Source organism: Nerophis lumbriciformis, linkage group LG17 (assembly GCF_033978685.3).
Source record: "Nerophis lumbriciformis linkage group LG17, RoL_Nlum_v2.1, whole genome shotgun sequence".
Classification (NCBI taxonomy): Eukaryota; Metazoa; Chordata; class Actinopteri; order Syngnathiformes; family Syngnathidae; genus Nerophis; species Nerophis lumbriciformis.
Genome location: NC_084564.2, coordinates 17,613,014 through 17,635,356, shown reverse-complemented (window position 1 = coordinate 17,635,356; position 22,343 = coordinate 17,613,014). Strand labels below are relative to the sequence as shown.

At 41.9% G+C, this 22,343-nt stretch overlaps 1 protein-coding gene across 1 annotated transcript in view; it reads right to left on the bottom strand.

Moving 5' to 3' along the window:
• wdr95 (WD40 repeat domain 95) overlaps positions 1–21,332 on the bottom strand; it is a 51,218-nt gene extending 29,886 nt beyond the window's left edge. The window contains exons 1-10 of the mRNA XM_061972046.1: positions 21,263–21,332; positions 18,610–18,757; positions 12,339–12,359; positions 12,181–12,258; positions 10,452–10,517; positions 3,966–4,199; positions 3,151–3,224; positions 2,934–3,026; positions 2,809–2,854; positions 2,673–2,719 (exon numbers count right to left, since the gene is read on the bottom strand). Of these exons, the coding sequence (XP_061828030.1) occupies positions 2,673–2,719; positions 2,809–2,854; positions 2,934–3,026; positions 3,151–3,224; positions 3,966–4,199; positions 10,452–10,517; positions 12,181–12,258; positions 12,339–12,359; positions 18,610–18,757; positions 21,263–21,330 (875 nt within the window). The 5' untranslated portion in view covers positions 21,331–21,332. The remainder of the gene's footprint in view (positions 1–2,672; positions 2,720–2,808; positions 2,855–2,933; positions 3,027–3,150; positions 3,225–3,965; positions 4,200–10,451; positions 10,518–12,180; positions 12,259–12,338; positions 12,360–18,609; positions 18,758–21,262) is intronic.
• Positions 21,333–22,343: the final 1,011 nt, after the last annotated feature.

Sequence of the window (22,343 nt, the reverse complement as noted above, 5' to 3'; positions counted from 1 at the left end):
ATACATTTAAGAGATGGTTTGACAAAAACAGACCAAATAAATATATTTGGTTACAGTAGAAGAGAAAATCAAACACACAAACATTAAAAAGAGTAAAAGAAATTACATTTTGGGTTTAATAATAGACAATAAAATGAACTGGAAATCGCATATTAAAAATATACAACATAAAGTGGCAAGAAATACTTCAATAAAGAATAAAGCAAAATATGTTCTGGATCAGGTGGCGACTTGTCCAGGGTGTACCCCGCCTTCCGCCCGAATGCAGCTGAGATAGGCTCCAGCACCCTACGCCACCCAAAAAGGGACAAGCGGTAGTTAATGGATGGATGGATGGATGTTCTGGATCAAAAATCACTATATTCTTTACTGCTCGCCTGTGTTCCCATACCTGAGTTATTGTGCAGAAATATGGGGAAATAACTAAAAAAGTACACTTATTCACTTAACATCCATCCATCCATTTTCTACCACTTTTCCCTCTTGGGGCAGCGGGGGGTGACTGGTGCCTTACCCAGCTGCACTCGGGGGTAAAGCAGGGTACACCCTGGACAAGTCGCCACCTCATCGCAGGTGCATGTCATACCATGTTCCAAAATGGAAAGATCAGTTAGAATAATACTTAATGTTTTCTATCGAGAACATTCAAACCCTTTATTTATTGAATTAAAATTATTCAAACTCAACGATCTGGTGTATTTCCAAACAGTTAAAATGATGCACAAAGCAAAATACAGGTAATAAGTAATTTTTTTGGTTGTTCTATGTGTTTTTTATTTTGTTTATTGCGCCGTCTGGTGCGTGTTAGAGAGCCTGCAGGTCACTTAACACTACATGAACGTAGCAGGAGAGTGCGTCAAATACGGCCGCAATTATACTTTGACGAGATAAAAGCATGTTTTATTTTAAGTTTATGAGCTGGAGTATGTTTAAAACTATACTTAGACATGTTGGTTTATTTTGTCAGGAAAATTAACAATTGTATGCTTCTAGGCACAGCTGCACACGTCCTTGGTAGCAAACATGGCGCCTGTTGTTTAGTTGGCCATACTCTCTTTTTACAAACTCCGTTTCCATATGAGTTGGGAAATTGTGTTATATGTTAATATAAACGGAATACAATGATTTGCAAATCATTTTCAACCCATATTCAATTGAATGCACTACAAAGACAAGATATTTGATGTTCAAACTCATAAACTTTTTTTTTTTTTTTTTGCAAATAATAATTAACTTAGAATTTCATGGCTGCAACACGTGCCAAAGTAGTTGGGAAAGGGCATATTCACCACTGTGTTACATGGCCTTTCCTTTTAACAACACTCAGTAAACGTTTGGGAACCGAGGAGACACATTTTTGAAGCTTCTCAGGTGGAATTCTTTCCCATTCTTGCTTGATGTACAGCTTAAGTTGTTCAACAGTCCGGGGGTCTCAGTTGTGGTATTTTAGGCTTCATAATGCGCCACATCTTTTCAATGGGAGACAGGTTTGGACTACAGGCAGGCCAGTCTAGTACCGCACTCTTTTACTATGAAGCCACGTTGATGTAACACGTGGCTTGGCATTGTCTTGCTGAAATAAGCAGGGGCGTCCATGGTAATGTTGCTTGGATGGCAACATATGTTGCTCCAAAACCTGAATGTACCTTTCAGCATTAATGGCGCCTTCACAGATGTGTAAGTTACCCATGTCTTGGGCACTAATACACCCCCATACCATCACAGATGCTGGCTTTTCAACTTTGCGCCTATAACAATCCGGATGGTTCTTTTCCTCTTTGGTCCGGAGGACACGACATCCACAGTTTCCAAAAACAATTTGAAATGTGGACTCGTCAGACCACAGAACACTTTTCCACGTTGTATCAGTCCATCTTAGATGAGCTCAGGCCCAGCGAAGCCGACGGCGTTTCTGGGTGTTGTTGATAAACGGTTTTCGCCTTGCATAGGAGAGTTTTAACTTGTACTTACAGATGTAGCGACCAACTGTAGTTACTGACAGTGGGTTTCTGAAGTGGTCCTGAGCCCATGTGGTGATATCCTTTACATACTGATGTCGCTTGTTGATGCAGTACAGCCTGAGGGATAGATGGTCACAGGTTTAGCTGCTTACGTGCAGTGATTTCTCCAGATTCTCTGAACCCTTTGATGATATTACGGACCGTAGATGGTAAAATCCCTAAATTCCTTGCAATAGCTGGTTGAAAGAGGTTTTTCTTAAACTGTTCAACAATTTGCTCACGCATTTGTTGACAAAGTGGTGACCCTCGCCCCATCCTTGTTTGTGAATGACTGAGCCTTTCATGGAATCTACTTTTATACCCAATCATGGCACCCACCTGTTCCCAATTTGCCTGTTCACCTGTGGGATGTTCCAAATAAGTGTTTGATGAGCATTCCTCAACTTTATCAGTATTTATTGCCACCTTTCCCAACTTCTTTGTCACGTGTTGCTGGCATCAAATTCTAAAGTTAATGATTATTTGCAAAAAAAAAAAATGTTTATCAGTTTGAACATCAAATATGTTGTCTTTGTAGCATATTCAACTGAATATGGGTTGAAAATGATTTGCAAATCATTGTATTCCATTTATATTTACATCTAACACAATTTCCCAACTCATATGGAAACGGGGTTTGTACAAGGTTAGGGTATTTATTTAGACAGGTACCTCAGGGTATCTTCAACAGCAAATATTGAAATAATATTGATGCATCCCTACAAAAATGGACATAAATGGTAGAGCAAATTATAATCAAGTCCTAATCAACAGATGAATGATGAGATGTGGTTCCAGTAGGACTCACCTCCATGTCTCCAAAGAGAAAGCAGCACTGGTCAGGGCCTGTGCAGCTGTGAGTAAACATAACAACCACTCAGTTGTTTGATGCTCTCTTTGTGTTGTTTTATGCTGTTGTGTTGAGTTTCGCACCTGCAGTCCATCTTCAGTGGGACTGTGTCCAGAGCATTGATTTGGCAGTAAGGCTCCAGCGTGGAAAGTTCGTAAAGTTGTATTTCTCTGTTGCTGCGATGTAACAAAACAGAGAGGCCATGAAAATGAAAAAGTACACAGAAAAAGAAGATAAAATGTGTGTGCTCAGTCTCTGATGTTATCATCTAATGAGGTACATTATTTCACACCATGTTACCCAGTGGCGATGATCAGCTTGTTGTATTCAGCCAATAGGCAGAAGTCACTTGCCCACTTCCTGTTTGCTTCACTCTGCGTCAAACAAAAATGTCAAAAAAATAATAAATTACTCTAAACCAGGGGTCGGCAACCCAAAATGTTAAAAGAGCCATATTGGACCAAAAATACAACAAAAAAAAATCTGTCTGGAGCCGCAAAAATTAAAAGCCATATACATTGAATTAAGAGGACTTAAAGGAAACGAAATGACCTCAAATATAGCTACAAATGAGGCATTATGATGCAATATGTACATATAGCTAGCCTAAATAGCATGTTAGCATCGATTAGCTTGCAGTCATGCAGTGACCAAATATGTCTGATTAGCACTCCAACAAGTCAATAACATCAACAAAACTCACCTTTCATGCACAACCTTAAAAGTTTGGTGGACAAAATGAGACAGAAAAAGAAGTAGCATAAAACACGTCCTCGAAAGTCGGAGAAAGTTATACATGTAAACAAACTACGGTGAGTTCAAGGACCGCCAAAATTAGTGGGACAAAACGGCGCTCGCCAAATACTCGAATCAGTGAAGCATGTTTAATATAAAAAGTGTGCTTTATAACAATTAGGGAGGTTTGTGTCATGTTTGTCCTCCTACAGAAACCATATTAAAACAAAAAATAGATTTTTTTTCCCCTCATCTTTTTCCATTTTTCATACATTTCTGAAAAAGCTCCAGAGAGCCACTAGGGCGACGCTATGCGGCTCTAGAGCCGCGGGTTGCCGACCCCTGCTCTAAACCTTTTGGTTATACAAGTTCAAACGTACAAACATGCGTTTGGTGCTCAGAGGCTGAAGTTGAGGGCTCCAGCAGGAAACAGCTCCATCTTCTCGCATCGTCATGACAACGCCGTCGCGACTGTGGTGGATATTGACCACGGGGCTGTCGGCGCGGCGTCTGGCCGTGATGGTGGCCGGCAGAGCGAAGGCGACCCGTTTGCTGCATCTTGCTCGCTCCTCCCTCTCCAAGTACTCCTGCAGCATGTGTGCAGCGAAGTTGCTCTGTGTTGGGAGTCGTTTAAATGAGACATTGTCTTATTGAGGATGTTCGTTCCACTAAAATATCCTAACAGAGAATAGAGCAGCCACAACATTAGGAACACCTAATTAATTCCAATACAAGAGCTCAATCAAATATGGTGTCTTTACAAATATTTGAGCTCACTTTTGATAATAAACAACTCTTGTTTTTTTGTGATAGAGTGATTGGAGCACATACTTTTTGGTCACAAAAAATATTCATGAAGTTTGGTTCTTTTATGAATTTCTTATGGGTCTACTGAAAATGTGAGCAAATGTGCTGGGTTAAAAGTATACATACAGCAATGTTAATATTTGGTTACATGTCCCTTGGCAAGTTTTACTGCAATAAGGCACTTTTGGTAGCCATCCACAAGCTTCTGGTGAACTTCTAGTTGAATTTTTGACCACTCCTCTTGCAAAATTGGTGCAGTTCAGCTAAATTTGTTGGTTTTCTGACATGGACTTGTTTCTTCAGCATTGTCCACCCGTTTAAGTCAGGACTTTGGGAAGGCCAGTCTAAAACCTTCATTCTAGCCTGAGTTAACCATTCCTTTACCACTTTTGACATTTGTTTGGGATCATTGTCCTGTTGGAACACCCAACTGATGATTTTAGGTTGTCCTGAAGAATATCGAGGTAATCCTCCTTTTTTTGACATCACATGGACAAAGATAAGACCTTTTGGAGGAAAGTTCTGTGGTGAGATGAAACAAAAATTTAGCTGTTTGGCCAACAATACCCAGCAATATGTTTGGAGGAGAAAAGGTGAGGCCTTTAATCCCAGGAACACCATTACTAACGTCAAGCATGGTGGTGGTAGTATTATGTTCTGGGCCTGTTTTGCTGTCAATGGAACTGGTGTTTTAAATGGGACAATGAGAAAGGAGGGTTACCTCCAAATTCTTCAGGACAACCTAAAATCATCAGCCCGGAGGTTGGGTCTTGGGCGCAGTTGGGTGTTCCAACAGGACAATGACCCCAAACACATGTCAAAAGTGGTAAAGGAATGGCTAAATCAGGCTAGAATTAAGGTTTTAGAATAACCTGACTTAAACGTGTGGACAATGCTGAAGAAATAAGTCCATGTCAGAAAATCAACAAATTTAGCTGAACTGCACCACTTTTGTCAAGAGAAGTGGTCAAAAATTCAACCAGAAGCTTGTAGATGGCTACCAAAAGCGCCTTATAGCAGTGAAACTTGCCAAGGGACATGTAACCAAATATTAATATTGCTGTATGTATACTTTTGACCCAGCAGATTTGGTCACATTTTCAGTAGACCCATAATAAATTCATAAAAGAACCAAACTTCATGAATGTTTTTTGTGATCAACAAGTATGTGCTCCAATCACTCTATCACAAAAAAATAAGAGTTGTAGAAAGCATTGGAAACTCAAGACAGCCATGACATTATGTTCTTTACCAGTGTATGTAAAGTTATTTGATCGTGACTGAAACGACGTGGTCGCATAGTGATGCGGGTGTGGTTCTCCCAAGGATGCAGACGGCTTCGGACACAGCTTGCAGGTACGAATATGATTTATTTAAAATATAAATCATACGGTGGATAAACAAAAAGACATGCACGTAGCACAAAAGGCAAGAAACAAAAGGACTAGCGTGGGAGCTAGCAGGCAAAATGGCATAGCGTGAAAACTAGCAGCTAAGGAACATGAAATAATCGTCGTCATCAGTTGTATGGGAACAAACTAGGAAGCCAGACAGAGTGAGGCCAGAGCAAAGACTAAATAGCCCTCTGATTAGTGCCCGGGCAACAGGTGCGCGTCCCGAACACTAACCAGAGGCAGGTGCGTACAATCTGCCGTCAGGGCAACAGAAACAAACTAAACTCAAGGTGCTGAAAACACGTGACACAAACATAAACAAACTATGATCCGGGCAGCGGATCGTAACAGTACCCCCCCCTTAAAGGACAGATTCCAGATGTCCCTTGACACTAAATAAAACTAGAACCCAAAAAACAAGAAATAGTTCGAGAGTCAAGGGAGGGTGGAGGGAGGATTTGTTGGTGGGTCGCCAGGCCACGGGGAAGAGTCAGGTGGCGGCGGTGAGTGGAACGCCGCTGCCGCAGGCGAGGTGGGCGACCACGGAAAGGCCACATTCGTGGCTGCCGAGAAGGTGGGCGTGAGTGGCGCCAGAAGTTCAGCAGCCGGAGAGTTCTACGACTACGTCTCGGGTGTCGCTGCTGTTTGCGCCACTGGCGTCCATAAACAAACCTCCGAGAGCGCCGCTTGCGCAGCCAGACCACTCGAGGTCGCTGAGACGAAGACGAGGAGAGAGCAGACGTCGCCGTGGAAACAGGAGGAGCCGACGTCGCCGTGGAAGCAGGAGGAGTCGACGTCGCCGTGGAAGCAGGAGGAGCCGACGTCGCCGTGGAGGCAGGAGGAGCCGACGTCGCCGTGGAGGCAGGAGGAGCCGACATCGCCGTGGAGGCAGGAGGAGCCGACGTCGCCGTGGAGGCAGGAGGAGCCGACGTCGCCGTGGAGGCAGGAGGAGACGTCGTCGCCGTGGAGGCAGGAGGAGACGTCGTCGCCGTGGAGGCAGGTGCAGGTTCTGGTACCAGCCGTGGAGCAGGTGCAGGTTCTGGTACCAGCCGTGGAGCAGGTGCAGGTTCTGGTACCAGCCGTGAAGCCGGCGCTGGTGTGGGTACCAGCCGTGGAGCCGGCGCTGGTGTGGGTACCAGCCGTGGAGCCGGCGCTGGTGTGGGAACCAGCCTTGGAGCCGGCGCTGGTGTGGGAACCAGCCTTGGAGTCGGGACAGGGGTTGGTCTTGGAGTCGGTGCTGGTGTGAGAACCAGCCTTGGAGCCGGCGCTGGTGTGAGAACCAGCCTTGGAGCCGGCGCTGGTGTGAGAACCAGCCTTGGAGCCGGCGCTGGTGTGGGAACCAGCCTTGGAGCCAGCGCTGGTGTGGGAACCAGTCTTGGAGCCGGCGCTGGTGTGGGAACCAGCCTTGGAGCCGGCGCTGGTGTGGGAACCAGCCGAGGAACTTGGCATTGTGGAGCAGGTACAGGAGACGAAGCTTGGTGTGTCAGCCGAGGTGCAGGAACAGGTGCTAGCCGAGGTGCAGCTGGAGGTGGCCTAGCTGGCGGTTGTGGCTTAGCAGGACGAAGGACTGGTGGCGGTGGCCGTGCAGGAGGTTGCGGTTTAGCACGCCGGAAGACTGGTGGCGGTGGCCTTGCAGGAGGTTGCGGTTTAGCACGCCGAAAGACTGGTGGCGGTGGCCGTGCAGGGGGTTGCGGCTTAGCACGCCGAAAAACTGGTGGCGGTGGCCGTGCAGGAGGTTGCGGCTTAGCACGCCGAAAAACTGGTGGCGGTGGCCGTGCAGGAGGTTGCGGCTTAGCACGCCGAAGTTGTGCCACCGCACTAGCACAGTTCCCAGTACTAGCCCCCCCCTCAAGACGCGGATACCAGACGCGCTCTTTGCGGTTTGGAACTGTCTTCAAGGGTGGGTGGGGGGAGGTATGGAGGGGGGTATACTCTTCTTCAAATTGTCCAAATTGACTATTATCATCCCCCACTTGAGATTGGGTGGGAGCACAGGGGGAAAAAATATGTGCAGTGGGCGGAGCAATAGTCACTGGGGGCGGAACCAAAGTCACTGGAGGTGGAGTCTGAAAATCAGAATGTGACTGACTAGACTTACACTTAATAAAAATGTCCTGATAATGTCTTATCTTACAATGAAAGTAATTTGGTATTGGCTGACAGAAAGAATTAGAAGATGGAAAAAAAAAATCTTGTTCAATGATGTCATCAGAAGTGGGCGGAGTTACCTCTTCGGGAGGCGCCAATGACATGACATTACTGTTGCAACTGTCCATGTGACTTACAGCCCAATCGGAGAACTTTTTGGCGAAGTGGTCGATGGGGTTGCCAAACATCTGAGGAGGGGGAGTTTGGGCTGAATGTAGCTTGCTTCGGTCCGGGGGAGGAGTTTGCAGGAGCGGCGCGTCTTGGCGGCGAGGGAAAGACCTCCTGGCCGGCTTCCGTCTTTGACGGCGCGCACGGTACTGCGGTGTAGCGGCGATGTCTTCCGACCAGAGGGAATCGATGGGGATAAGAGAGCCTCCAGGTCCCCACATGAGATTCGACCTCTCCTCCGTCGAATAGCGAAGCGTCTCAGCTTCCATCGCTCGCAACACCATGAGCGTACCTTCGTCCAACTCCTCGTTAGCCAGTGCGGGAGAATTGTTTTCTGGCTGGCTTCGTACTGTGACGACTGGGTCGCATAGTGATGCGGGTGTGGTTCTCCCAAGGATGCAGACGGCTTCGGACACAGCTTGCAGGTAGGAAAAATGATTTATTTTGAATATAAATAATATGATGAATAAACAAACGGGCTAGCGTGGGAGCTAGCAAACCAAAAGAGCCTAGCGTGAGAACTAGTAGCTAAGAAACAGTAAATAATCGTCGTCATCAGTTGTGTGAGAACAAACTACGAAGCCAGACAGAGTGAGGCCAGAGCAAAGACTAAATAGCCCTCTGATTAGTGCCCGGGCAACAGGTACGCGTCCCGAACACTAACCAGAGGCAGGTGCGTACAATCTGCCGTCATGGCAACAGAAACAAACTAAACTCAAGGTGCTGAAAACACGTGACACAAACATAAACAAACTATGATCCGGGCAGCGGATCGTAACAGTGACTGTATATATACATACATACATACACCCAAACCTCCACAACCACTAGTGGGACAAGCGGTAGGAAATGGCTGGATGGATGGATGTTTTTTGTGTGGAAAACTGCTCTCTATAAAAAAAAGTATCTTGTGCATGTGAACATTTTTGGATTTCTGCAGTGAAGGATGTGGATTTGCATGTTTTTTATGGAGAAAAAAAAGTTTTGATCTTCACGCAATACTGTGTTCAACAGACCTTTTGGAACTGATTAGCAAAGGATTGCATTGTAATGGTCGGTATTGTCAAATATAACTATAGTCAACTAATATGCTCAATGGAGAATAACGCCTAGTGCTGGTCCCACGCTGGGAACAAAATTGAGGGTTGTGTCAAGAAGGGCATTTGTAATAAAAACTGAGCCAAATCACCCAAGCAATTGACTTGCTATGTATGGTGTGGAAAAAGCTGAAAGTCAGAAAAAAAATACAGGTTTTGAAAAAAAAATAGGAAACCATTTGAGGGGGTCATATTATGTTTTTTTTCTCCACATTTAAACACTTTGGTCCAATTATTGCATAGATAATATTTTACAGAGAATCTTTAAGCCCCTTTCTGACCGTTTCTTCAGGACGTGCCTCCACTACATTGTAAAAAAAAAAAAAGTTGAGAAAACGCAAATTTTCAAGTCAACATGATGCAACAAGATTTTTGCGTTTTCTCAACTTTTGACTACTGCTGGCCAGACACTGTTTTGGTAGTTAAAAATAGTGAAACCTTATTTCTGAGTCTGACTAACTTGAAAACTATAATTAGTCCAACAATTGCAAATCGTATTTTTTTACAGTGTACGTCTTCTCCCTGTCAGCCATGTTGTAGTTTTTAGCGCTGCCATATGGAGTCTACTAACAGTTCGAACTATACGCTGCATTGTATTAGAAATGGCAACAGCGGAGGAAGCATGTGCATGTATGAGCCAGTCTGCCCCACAACAAGAGAATAGAGAAAAAGAAGGAATTTTGTGAATAAATGGTGGACTCGCGCAAAGCTCCTTGGGTAAAACTTTACCATGGTGATACCCGCTGACGTCACCAATTGGAAAAAAAAAATCGCAAATTGGGGCAAATTCCAAACAGCTCGTTTGGAGGAAGTGTGACGGAAGGTAAGATTGATTTATAAATATCTCTGCCATGCTTTCATGATTTGATTTCAAATTGTCAACACTTGTATCCACCAAAACAGGTACCAAGAGGTAAGAAACGTTGGTTTTGCATAATAGGTTCGCTTTAGAACAGTAGTTCCTCAGTTGATACATTTATATTTCTGGCGTTCCATATACAGTACATACCACTAGCTGGGTGCTTGTGTTCCAATATTGGTACCAGTGCCACAGATTGAGAATTGGTCATTCAAACAAAGACTATCGGCACTGCTCACTGCTCCCCACATATCCCAGATGGGTGGGACAAGGGGATGGGTCAAATGCAGAGAGTAATTTCACCACACCTAGTGTGTGTGTGACTATCAGTGGTACTTTAACTTCAACATTATACTCCAAAAAACCCGCTGACGAATTGGAACAACTGCTTACCCATGAGATCGTTCCCTTTCCTAAGCAATCAATCTTCTTGAATAACCCTTGAACCAACACAGCGTCCTGTGAGATTCAACGAAAAACAAAAAGAAAAATCATGAAGTGATCTCATTGAAGGTGAAATTACAGACCCCGTTTCCATATGAGTTGGGAAATTGTGTTAGATGTAAATATAAACGGAATACAATGATTTGCAAATCATTTTCAACCCATATTCAGTTGAATATGCTACAAAGACAACATATTTGATGTTCAAACTGATAAACATTTTTTTGTTGTTGCAAATAATCATTGACTCTAGAATTTAATGCCAGCAACACGTGAAAAAGAAGTTGGGAAAGGTGGCAATAAATACTGATAAAGTTGAGGAATGCTCATCAAAGACCTATTTAGAACATCCCACAGGTGAACAGGAAAATTGGGAACAGGTGGGTGCCATGATTGGGTATAAAAGTAGATTCCATGAAATGCTCAGTCATTCACAAACAAGGATGGGGCAAGGGTCACCACTTTGTCAACAAATGCGTGAGCAAATTGTTGAACAGTTTAAGAAAAACCTTTCTCAACCAGCTATTGCAAGGAATTTAGGGATTTCACCATCTACGGACCGTAATATCATCAAAGGGTGCAGAGAATCTGGAGAAATCACTGCACGTAAACAGCTAAGCCTGTGACCTTCGATCCCTCAGGCTGTACTGCATCAACAAGCGACATCAGTGTGTAAAGGATTTCACCACATGGGCTCAGGACCACTTCAGAAACCCACTGTCAGTAACTACAGTTGGTCGCTACATCTGTAAGTGCAAGTTAAAACTCTTCTATGCAAGGCGAAAACCGTTTATCAACAACACCCAGAAACGCCGTCGGCTTCGCTGGGCCTGAGCTCATCTAAGATGGACTGATACAAAGTGGAAAAGTGTGTTGTGGTCTGACGAGTCCACATTTCAAATTGTTTTTGGAAACTGTGGACGTCGTGTCCTCCGGACCAAAGAGGAAAAGAACCATCCGGATTGTTATAGGCGCAAAGTTGAAAAGCCAGCATCTGTGATGGTATGGGGGTGTATTAGTGCCCAAGACATGGGTAACTTACACATCTGTGAAGGCGCCATTAATGCTGAAAGGTACATACAGGTTTTGGAGCAACATACGTTGCCATCCAAGCAACGTTACCATGGACGCCCCTGCTTATTTCAGCAAGACAATGCCAAGCCACATGCTACATCAACGTGGCTTTATAGTAAAAGAGTGCGGGTACTAGACTGGCCTGCCTGTAGTCCAGACCTGTCTCCCATTGAAAATGTGTGGTGCATTATGAAGCCGAAAATACCACATTGGGAACCCCCCGGACTGTTGAACAACTTAAGCTGTACATCAAGCGAGAATGGGAAAGAATTCCACCTGAGAAGCTTAAAAAATGTGTCTCCTCAGTTCCCAAACGTTTACTGAGTGTTGTTAAAAGGAAAGGCCATGTAACACAGTGGTGAACATGCCCTTTCCCAACTACTTTGGCACATGTTGCAGCCATGAAATTCTAAGTTAATTATTATTTGCAAAAAATAAAAAATAAAGTTTATGAGATTGAACATCAAATATCTTGTCTTTGTAGTGCATTCAATTGAATATGGGTTGAAAAGGGTTTGCAAATCATTGTATTCTGTTTATATTTACATCAAACACAATTTCCCAACTCATGGAAACGGGGTTTGTACATGAAAGAGAATCTTACCGTGGCTGGCAAACATTTCTTTACGATGCCCACAAAACTCTTTGCATCAATTGCCTCAAAGCCGTCTTTTTCCAAAACCTTTTTGATAGTAAAAAAACAAAATCAAATCTACTTTGAAAGAAATTAATAGCGTCAGCGTCGTTAAATGATGCATGTACCTCAAATGCCTGTTTCATCTCCTGGAGGCAATCAAGCGATATGCTTTCATTGATCTTGCCGTAGGAATGGGATTTTTTTTTTAAAGAAAAAAAAAGAAGTCATTAGGAGATAACGTTGGCCATTATCCATCATGCATGTTGAAGTGTTCCTAGTAATGTGCTTGAGCGGCACAGTAGAACTAATAGCTAAAAACACATTTGGAAAATTAGTTTTCCACTTCACTCAGACCCACTCACCAGGCAGTTGGCCATTTCTGAGTGTTTGAAAACACAAATAAAGTCACCTTAAATATAAAAAGTACTTATTTTTTGTTTTTTTTTACTGCACTACAAGAGAAACCGGTAGGAGGCCACGGGGAAGACCCAGGACACGTTGGGAAGACTATGTCTCCCGACTGGCCTGGGAACGCCTCGGGATCCCCCGGGAAGAGCTGGACGAAGTGGCTGGGGAGAGGGAAATCTGGGCTTCCCTGCTTAGGCTGCTGCCCCCGCGACCCGACCTCGGATAAGCGGAAGAAGATGGATGGATGGATGCTAGAGAAACTGGTAAATATTAAAGTTTTCTTAACAGTTATGACTTTTGCACTAAAACTGCTAGTGTTTTAGGGGTGGGCGGATCGGTCCACATATCGATTCCAAGGATGGTATCAATATCAGCTTGATACTAGTGTGATAAAATCAGGGTTTCCTATTTTCTTCATTACAAAAAAATAGTTTTTTGGGGAGTTGTATATATTGTTGTATTTGTATATTGTTTATCCTTGAACACAGAAGGTTTTAGGGGGCAGAAAACCAAAGGATTTGAACTACAGCTAAAAGTATGAATTGTATTTTATTATTTATTTTGCACTATTGACAATTGGATGTAATATAAGGGAAAAAATAATGTGAGTGCAGCTGGGATAGGCTCCGGCAACCCCGAGAGGGACAATCTGTAGAAAATGGATGGATAAATGTTACTCGTAGTGGTACCTCAACTAAAGAGTGTTTTAAGTTAAGAGCTGTCTTCTTGGCTAATTGTTATGCTTTAAATTGCAAGCAAAAGCATCCCCGCCATTAGTTGGTGTATCAAATGTCACAGTGAAGATCCGACCAAAACATTGGGTAGCATTTGCTTATACCTAGAGATCGACATGACTTTGGTTTTCCAAGCATGGGTCGGAATAAAGTGAGTGTTATGGACAGTGCTGAGAAGAAGCGGATGATCTTCATTTTCAAAAACCTGACCGAGCATGTAGTGGACTTGGCGTAGCGTTTCGAGCGTATCACTGCTAGTCTGCACCATACTGAAGCAGAATGAGTCCAACGCCAGCCAAGAATATTGAACTAATATCTAAACGGCGAACATTTATCCATAAAAATATGGAGAGGCTGCTGATGGTGTGTTTGACGGAGAAGCGGCTTGAAGGAGATATCATAGACGTCCGCTCTCCGAGGAAGAAGCTGTACATAATTATGGGTTTGCTTCATAAAACTACTGTAGTTGTACTACATTATGTTGTATTGTTTTTATACAGTATTAATTATCCAAAAGTTTTTTGTTTTTTTAAACGCATTAAAATTGTGCTCTTTGAGGGGTACCAATTAAATTAAAAATGTTTTTATTTCACCCCGGTCTGAATTAAAAACATTTTTCCTCCCTGTATGCTCAGTGCCAGAGCTTGTTCCGCATTGCCGGCAGTAAGTCGGACACGTTTCCAGTGAGGGTTGGACTCCGCCAAGGCTGCCCTTTGTCACCGATTCTGTTCATAACTTTTATGGACAGAATTTCTAGGCGCAGTCATGGCGTTGAGGGGATCTGGTTTGGTGGCTGCAGGATTAGGTCTCTGCTTTTTGCAGATGATGTGGTCCTGATGGCTTCATCTGGCCAGGATCTTCAGCTCTCGCTGGATCGGTTCGCAGCCGAGTGCGAAGCGACTGGGATGAGAATCAGCACCTCCAAGTCCGAGTCCATGGTTCTCGCCCGGAAAAGGGTGGAGTGCCATCTCCGGGTTGGGGAGGAGATCTTGCCCCAAGTGGAGGAGTTCAAGTACCTCGGAGTCTTGTTCACGAGTGAGGGAAGAGTGGATCGTGAGATCGACAGGCGGATCGGTGCGGCGTCTTCAGTAATGCGGACGCTGTATTGATCCGTTGTGGTGAAGAAGGAGCTGAGCCGGAAGGCAAAGCTCTCAATTTACCGGTCGATCTACGTTCCCATCCTCACCTATGGTCATGAGCTTTGGGTCATGATCCAAAGGACAAGATCACGGGTACAAGCGGCCGAAATGAGTTTCCTCCGCCGGGTGGCGGGGCTCTCCCTTAGAGATAGGGTGAGAAGCTCTGCCATCCGGGGGGAGCTCAAAGTAAAGCCGCTGCTCCTCCACATCGAGAGGAGCCAGATGAGGTGGTTCGGGCATCTGGTCAGGATGCCACCCGAGCGCCTCCCTAGGGAGGTGTTTAGGGCACGTCCGACCGGTAGGAGGCCGCGGGGAAGACCCAGGACACGTTGGGAAGACTATGTCTCCCGGGTGGCCTGGGATGCCTCGGGGTCCCACAGGAAGAGCTGGACGAAGTGGCTGGAGAGAGGGAAGTCTGGGCTTCCCTGCTTAGGCTGCTTCCCCCGCGACCCGACCTCGGATAAGCGGAAGAAGATGGATGGATGGATGTTTTTAATTCAATTGGAGATGTTGATTTGAGATACAAGTGTTTTGAGTGAAGAGGTCTGTCACAGAACCAATTAAGCTTGTAAGTTGAGGTACTACCAGAGGTGGGTAGTAACGCGCTACATTTACTCCGTTACATCTACTTGAGTAATTTTTGGGATAAATTGTACTTCTAAGAGTAGTTTTAATGCAACATACTTGTACTTTTACTTAAGTATATTTATAGAGAAGGAACGCTACTTTTACTCCGTTACTTTTATCTACATTCAGCTCGCTACTCGCTACTAATTTTTATCGATCTGTTAATGCACGCTTTGTTTGTTTTGGTCTGTCAGACAGACTTTCAAAGTGCCTGCCTTACTGGTGACGTTTCACTTCGTTCCACCAATCAGATGCAGTCACTGGTGACGTTGGACCAATCAAACAGAGACAAGTGGTCACATGACCTGACTTAAACAAGTTGAAAAACTTATTGGGGTGTTACCATTTAGTGGTCAATTGTACGGAATGTGTACTGTACTGTGCAATCTAATAATAAAAGTTCCAATCAATCAATCAAAAGTGTGAAGGAAAAAATATACTTTTTTTATTTCAACCGTACATCCCGTCAAAAGCCTCAAGACTGACCGCACATGAGGACGTTCCTGTCTTCACAATAAAAGTGCCGCTCCATCGCGCCTGCGCTTTCAAAACAAGAGTCTCCGAAAGTCAGCGCAAACAAGCTAGCAAGCTACGGAGTTTGACGCCAATATATTTCTTGTAAAGTGTATAAAAACGAATATGGAAGCTGGACAAATAGGATGCCAAAAACCCACCACTTTCATGTGGTATTAGACAGAAAGGAGGAACTTTTCTTCTCCTCCATTTGAAAACGTGGACATTATCATCACTCCTGTCTGATTAAAATCAATGCAAGTCATCAGAATCAGGTAATACACCAACTTATATTCTAGTCTTCATTAAAGAAAGGAATCTATATGTTAAACATGCATGTATATTCATTAAAACACCTTTAACATGTAAACAAAAACAGCAAAATAAATACATATAAATGATATACTGTATATATCAGAGGTGGGACCAAGTCATTGTTTTGCAAGTCACAAGTAAGTCTCAAGTCTTTGCCCTCAAGTCCGAGTCAAGTCCCGAGTCAAGACAGGCAAGCCCCGAGTCAAGTCCAAAGTCAAGACTGGAAAGTCTCAAGTCAAGTCCTAAGTCCTGCATTTTGAGTTTCGAGTCCTTTCAAGTCCTTTTAACCACAGACTAATATATTAACACAGATTGTGTATGCTTTTGAAACTCAGTATTTATTTATTAAAACAAGTGCATTTTAAATTGCAGGAAAGAAAATTGTGCTGACATTGCACTTTATAATAGCACTATTAACCAGTCATTTTAAACATTAACTCATTCCTTTACAGAACAAACACATTGAAAAATAAAGTGCAAATGTACTTATTTGTACAAAAGTGTTAACATTGAAAAAACATGACATATACGTGAACATAACAAAAAAGTTGTACTTTTTATATGTCAGGGCCCTATGCTGCATTGCATCTGCAAAAGACCAAATTAGCCAAGAGTCTGTCAGTCATTTGTGCACGATGGGGGCGTAGTATGATGCCACCATGGCTGAAAACTCGCTCCACTGGAGCACTGGAGGCAGGCACTGCCAAGACTCTCATGGCCACTCGGAACAGTGAAGGAAGAGTCTTCATGTTCAATGCCCAGAACAAAAGGGGGGAGAGAGTTGTTTTGGGTTGGTGCACTACTTGTAAGTGTATCTTGTGTTTTTTATGTTGATTTAATTAAAAAAAGAAAAAAGAAAAAAATTATTTCTTGTGCGGCCCGATACCAATCGATCCACGGACCAGTACCGGGCCGCGGCCCGGTGGTTGGGGACCACTGAGGTAAACAACCAACAGTATGTCAGAAAGCTAGCTAAAACGGTACACATATTCATAATATAGTATACATTTTAACTGACCTTTATTTTACTATTTTTGTCTTTTTTTAGGTGGCTAAAATACGCGGTGCTGCTGACCGCAACGTTACGTGTGATATATTGACTAACGTAACCCTGCTTAAAAAAAATCACTGAACAAAAAGTATGAATAAGGTAGTGAACTGCAACAGATTCCCGTGTTTGCAATAACGTTATAACGTTAGCAGTGAGTTTACAGCCTCACTGATTTAACTACACAGCAAATAAAAGTCACGTTACTTAGCCAATAAACGTTATCTTACATTCAAAACTTACCGTTCTTTGTGCAACTTCAAATGCCGGACGAAGTTGGAAGTTGTTGCCTCTCCATCAGTAATTTTGGAACCGCATGTGTTGCATACTGCAAACCGTTTTGTGTTGACCACCTCGTAATTTTTATACCCAAACAAAATTATTTTAGGTATCATTTTTTGTTCACTGGCGTGTGGTTTGGACATGTCTTCTTCGTTGGTTGTCCTGCAATTTGATTGGATGAATGCTGTGTGATGAAAACAAAGTAGATCTAATTTGATTGGCTGTTGTACTGAGACCACACCAGCTGACACACGCAACGCTGATAGACAAGTACACAATGAAAAATACGGGGCGCGAGCTCCCGAATAACTTTTTCATCTTTGGGTTTTGGGGAAAGTAGCAAGTCATGTCGAGTCATGTCAATTCAAAAGGCTCAAGTCCAAGTGAAGTCACAAGTCATTGATGTTAAAGTCTAAGTCGAGTTGCAAGTCTTTTTACATTTTGTCAAGTCGAGTCTAAAGTCATCAAATTCATGACTCGAGTCTGACTCGAGTCCAAGTCATGTGACTCGAGTCCACACCTCTGGTATATATCAATGTATATGTATGTATATATATATATGAGTGTGTATGTTACTCATCAGTTACTCAGTACTTGAGTAGTTTTTTCACAACATACTTTTTACTTTTACTTAAGTAAATATTTGGGTGACTACTCCTTACTTTTACTTGAGTAATAAATATCTAAAGTAACAGTACTCTTACTTGAGTACAATTTCTGGCTACTCTACCCACCTCTGGGTACTACTGTATTCTGTATATTGTTACGTTGTCTTATTATAACGGTTCACGTATTGTTATGTCGATATAAAATGATAAACCCATTTTTTTTTCTTGTGTTTTATTCTGATTATGACCAGCCATCAATTTTCTATACCACTTGTCCTCATTATAGGTTTACAGCTGAGCTGGTGCTTACCCTAGTTTCGGTTGAGAGGCGGCGGACACCATGAACCGGCCGCCAGTCTATCACATTGTAATCGCGATCAACAAATTGAAGGCATAAATCACCGTAATGATGTCCAGCACTGTAAACATATTATTATTGGCAATACTGGCCCTGTATTTACTGGGTATCGGATTAATACCAAACTGAATTTTTTGGAAAAATAGTGAAGTGAAATGTATCACTAGGCAGATTTATCAAAACACTTTGATCAAGGCTTCTCATTCCTGCAAGTCAGGTGCTGAGACTGTGACGCTAGTGACACCCTGAGGCTAAAACAAGCATTTTAAATCAATAGTCTTACACAATGGAGGCCTTCTTCAAGCAAAGGTCAGTTTGGTTGACATTTAAAAAAGGGTCACAATCACTTCTCTTGAGTCCGGACCTTGAGGCTGAAAGTGGGATCGATAGCGCTGTGTGACGGACTGGAGAGCGAGCGTCTTCGCCCGTTCTGCTTGAGCTGCTCTCGGACGAGCCATCCAGGCTGCTCCTCCTCATCCTCGTTGCCTGAGCGGCCTAATTCAGAGAGAATGCTGGGAGAATGTCAGGGTTGTGTGTGTGTTACTGGGACTCAGACAAAATGAACACAATATGTAACAGAGCTTTTCAACTAAAAAAAACAAATAGTGATAGTCCAGAAAACAAGTTAGGTGAAAACGCTGAGTATGTTTAACACAAATTCAGGGTTTTCTGTTCCAAAAACGAGAGGTAAATCAAACTCAGAGTTAGTTACCATGGTAACTGACTCTGTAAACCTAACCCGCTCGATGGCAGGTTTTCTTGTCTCCTGCTTCCGGATAAAAGTGAAGCAAGATGTCAGACATGATGTGTCTGACTTTGTCACCAGTAACAGAAGTTATTAACTACTAAATAAATTCCTGAAGATTTTGAGGCCATGGTAAAAAATAATATATATTTTGTTCAGCAATTATAAAAGTACTTGATTTTAGATATTTATTATTAATTTGACTTTGTTTTTGGATTAAAACAATATTTAATAAGGAGAAACACACATTTAGTTTTTCATTATTGTAACAACTCAAGGCTGTGAAAATACTCAAAAATCCTTAAATCTGTGCTATTGTATATAGCCTGTTAGCTATTCTGTTAGCAAAAAATAAGAAATATATTTTCTTTACCTTGATTTCAGATATATATTTAATCTGTCTTGGTTATAATTATATTCATTTTTTTCTAATTAAAAATTAGATTGTTTTGTATGCTATCATTGTAAATGTAACTAAAATGTAAAGCATAATAATTAAAATAAGCAAAATATTCTGCAAAAAGGTGACATTTTTTATTATATTTATTTCAAGCGGTCTAGTTCAAGCACAATATTTATGATAAGCAAATTGGTCCACAAAAAAGATAATGATATATGGAAAAAAAAGATATACAGTACAGGCCAGTTTAGACACAGCTTCTCATTTCAATGCGTTTTCTTTATTTTCATGACTATTTACATTGTAGATTGTCACTGAAGCCATCAAAACTATGACACCTGTGAAGTGAAAACCATTTCAGGTCACTACCTCTTAAAGCTTATCGAGAGAATGCCAAGAGTGTGCAAAGCAGTAATCAGAGCAAAGGGTGGCTATTTTGAACAATATAAAACATGTTTTCAGTTATTTCACCTTTTTTTGTTAAGTACATAACTCCACTTGTGTTCATTCATAGTTTTGATGCCTTCAGTGACAATCTGCAATGTAAATAGTCATGAAAATAAAGAAAACTAATTGAATGAGAAGGTGTGTCCAAACTTTTGGCCTGTACTGTATATTACCACTAATCGATATTAATTTTACATTCACGTTGACGTTGTATTTTTCAGTTGCCTCCATTTGTGGGTTGTTTTTTTTTACCAGTGGGATTGCACCTAAATTAAAATGAGATTTTATTCCATATCATTTCTCCATTTTTTAGTTTTACCTGTAGAATAATAAGACAATGTAATTAAACAATAAATCAATAAACTACTGCATTCAAACATTGATTCCGGAAGAAATTGTCTGCCACTTCAGTCCAATATTATTTGTCTCTAAAAAAGTGTTGATACTCACCATAAACACACTTTCAGTTCCAGCTGGGTAAAGACAGGCGGCCGTTTCTGTCCCCAGCTGCTATGTACAATCGTAGAATCAGCGCTCCATTGATCACAGCTTTTTTTTGGCGTGATCTTAACTCAAAGTCAACGTACTAAGGATTGATTGAACTAAATCAGATCAGCTGTTCTGGAACCTGACACTCAAGAACTTCCCATCTTAAGGTAAATCCACTCAGTTCAACCTCCTACCTGAAATGCCCCCCTGCACACTAAGATAGCTTTTCTATTCAAAGATTGTCTAGACAAGCGTTGCCTTCATTTAGGCAGCAAAAAGTACACAAAGACGCATTTTTGTTCACAAATATAAAGCGTAACCAAGCGTAATGAGATAAATGTCTCATTAAAAAAAAACATTGACAGCTGTGGCTGTAGGCAACTTCCAGACGTAGTTTTTAATAACAACACAAGATGGCAGTGGCTGCATTTAAATTATGATGAGCGGTCAGCATCCAGCAGTTTTGCAGTGTTAAAAGTTACAAAAAATGTTTTATCATACAATATTATTATTGTAATGGTGTAGCATTGCTATGCAATATACTTAAACCTGGTTATTCTGGAAGCTCTCGGAGAAAGTAGAGGGGAGAAAGCGCAGAAAAGGCCTAAATTTAAGGGGTCACACAGAGTCCCTGGAGGACTTACTTTAATCCAGAAACTTTGGAATATTTTATTTATCGATATGCTATGCATGTTGCAATTGTAGACCACTGCAAAAAAACATGCTGTTCAATTATATGAAATGAAATGAAAGCCTCTGGGTGTGTGTTCGAAATAAGTCAACAAAACTAAATGAGCTGCTATCTCAAATAGTCCGCATCAGTAAACATCCAATGAACAAAAATATGACTACAATTCACGTCCTGAGAGATTACAAATAACACAGTGCAATATGTAATTTAACACAATAATTGAGAACAATATAAAAGAAGATTACCTGGGAACATTTTGGGTTTCCAATCTTCCCCACGCAGATGAAGAGCGGGTCTTTTCCCCCAAGGGCATACTTGAGCTGGTTACAAAAAAACAATAAAAAAATGCAAGAAGAATAATAGTTGAGTTGCAGAGTGCCGCAAATGTCTTCCGTTGCCTTGCCAACCACAAGGGGCATCACATTTGGACGCTCATCATGTTACACCTGAGTAGAGCGCGCGGTCACTAAGAAACATGAGTGAAATACAAACAGTCACTTGCAAGAGAATGAAGTTAGAAAGCATGGCTCCTTATAAGATACTGATACATACGTCATGTTTTCCAATTGAAAAGTTTCATGTACATGTATGTATGTTGTGACCATTTAACATATTATTTCTTTCATTAAAATGACATCCCAATTTCTTTTTTCAATCTAAAAAAAAATATGTCTATATAAATCAGGGGTGTCAAACTCATTTTAGATCGAGAGCCACATGGAGAACAGTCTACTACCAAGTGGGCTGGACTGGTGAAATCACGGCACGATAACTTAAAAATAAAGACAACTTCAGATTGTTTTCTTAGTTTAAAAATAGAACAAGCACATTCTGAAATTTTACAAATCATAATGTTATTGTTGTTGTTTTCTACAATTACCTGTTGCGGTTAATAGCATATATACTTCATTTTGTCGTTATTTATATTTTCTGAATAAATTATATGATAATGTTCATCAGTCAACTAATTGGTGTTATTTTTCAATCTATCTCGATAAAAAAAATTCTATCAAAACCAAATTACAGGATGTTATTTATGTAATTTGATCATTTTCATCGACTGATGTACTATAAAATCATGTGGTTTATTTTGTACATATGTAGCATCATCTACAAAGATACAAAGAATTGCTATTGTGACATCCAGTGGACACATTTAGACAAGCTGTTTCTTTCATTCAAAAATTTCAGGTTATTTTTATACTTAGCAAACTCATCCCGCGTTTCGGATAAAACCTGTTCGCCGGCCTGATCCGGCCCTCGGGCCGTACGTTTGACACCTCTGATATATAAAATAATAAAATACAATTATAAATTAAATATATA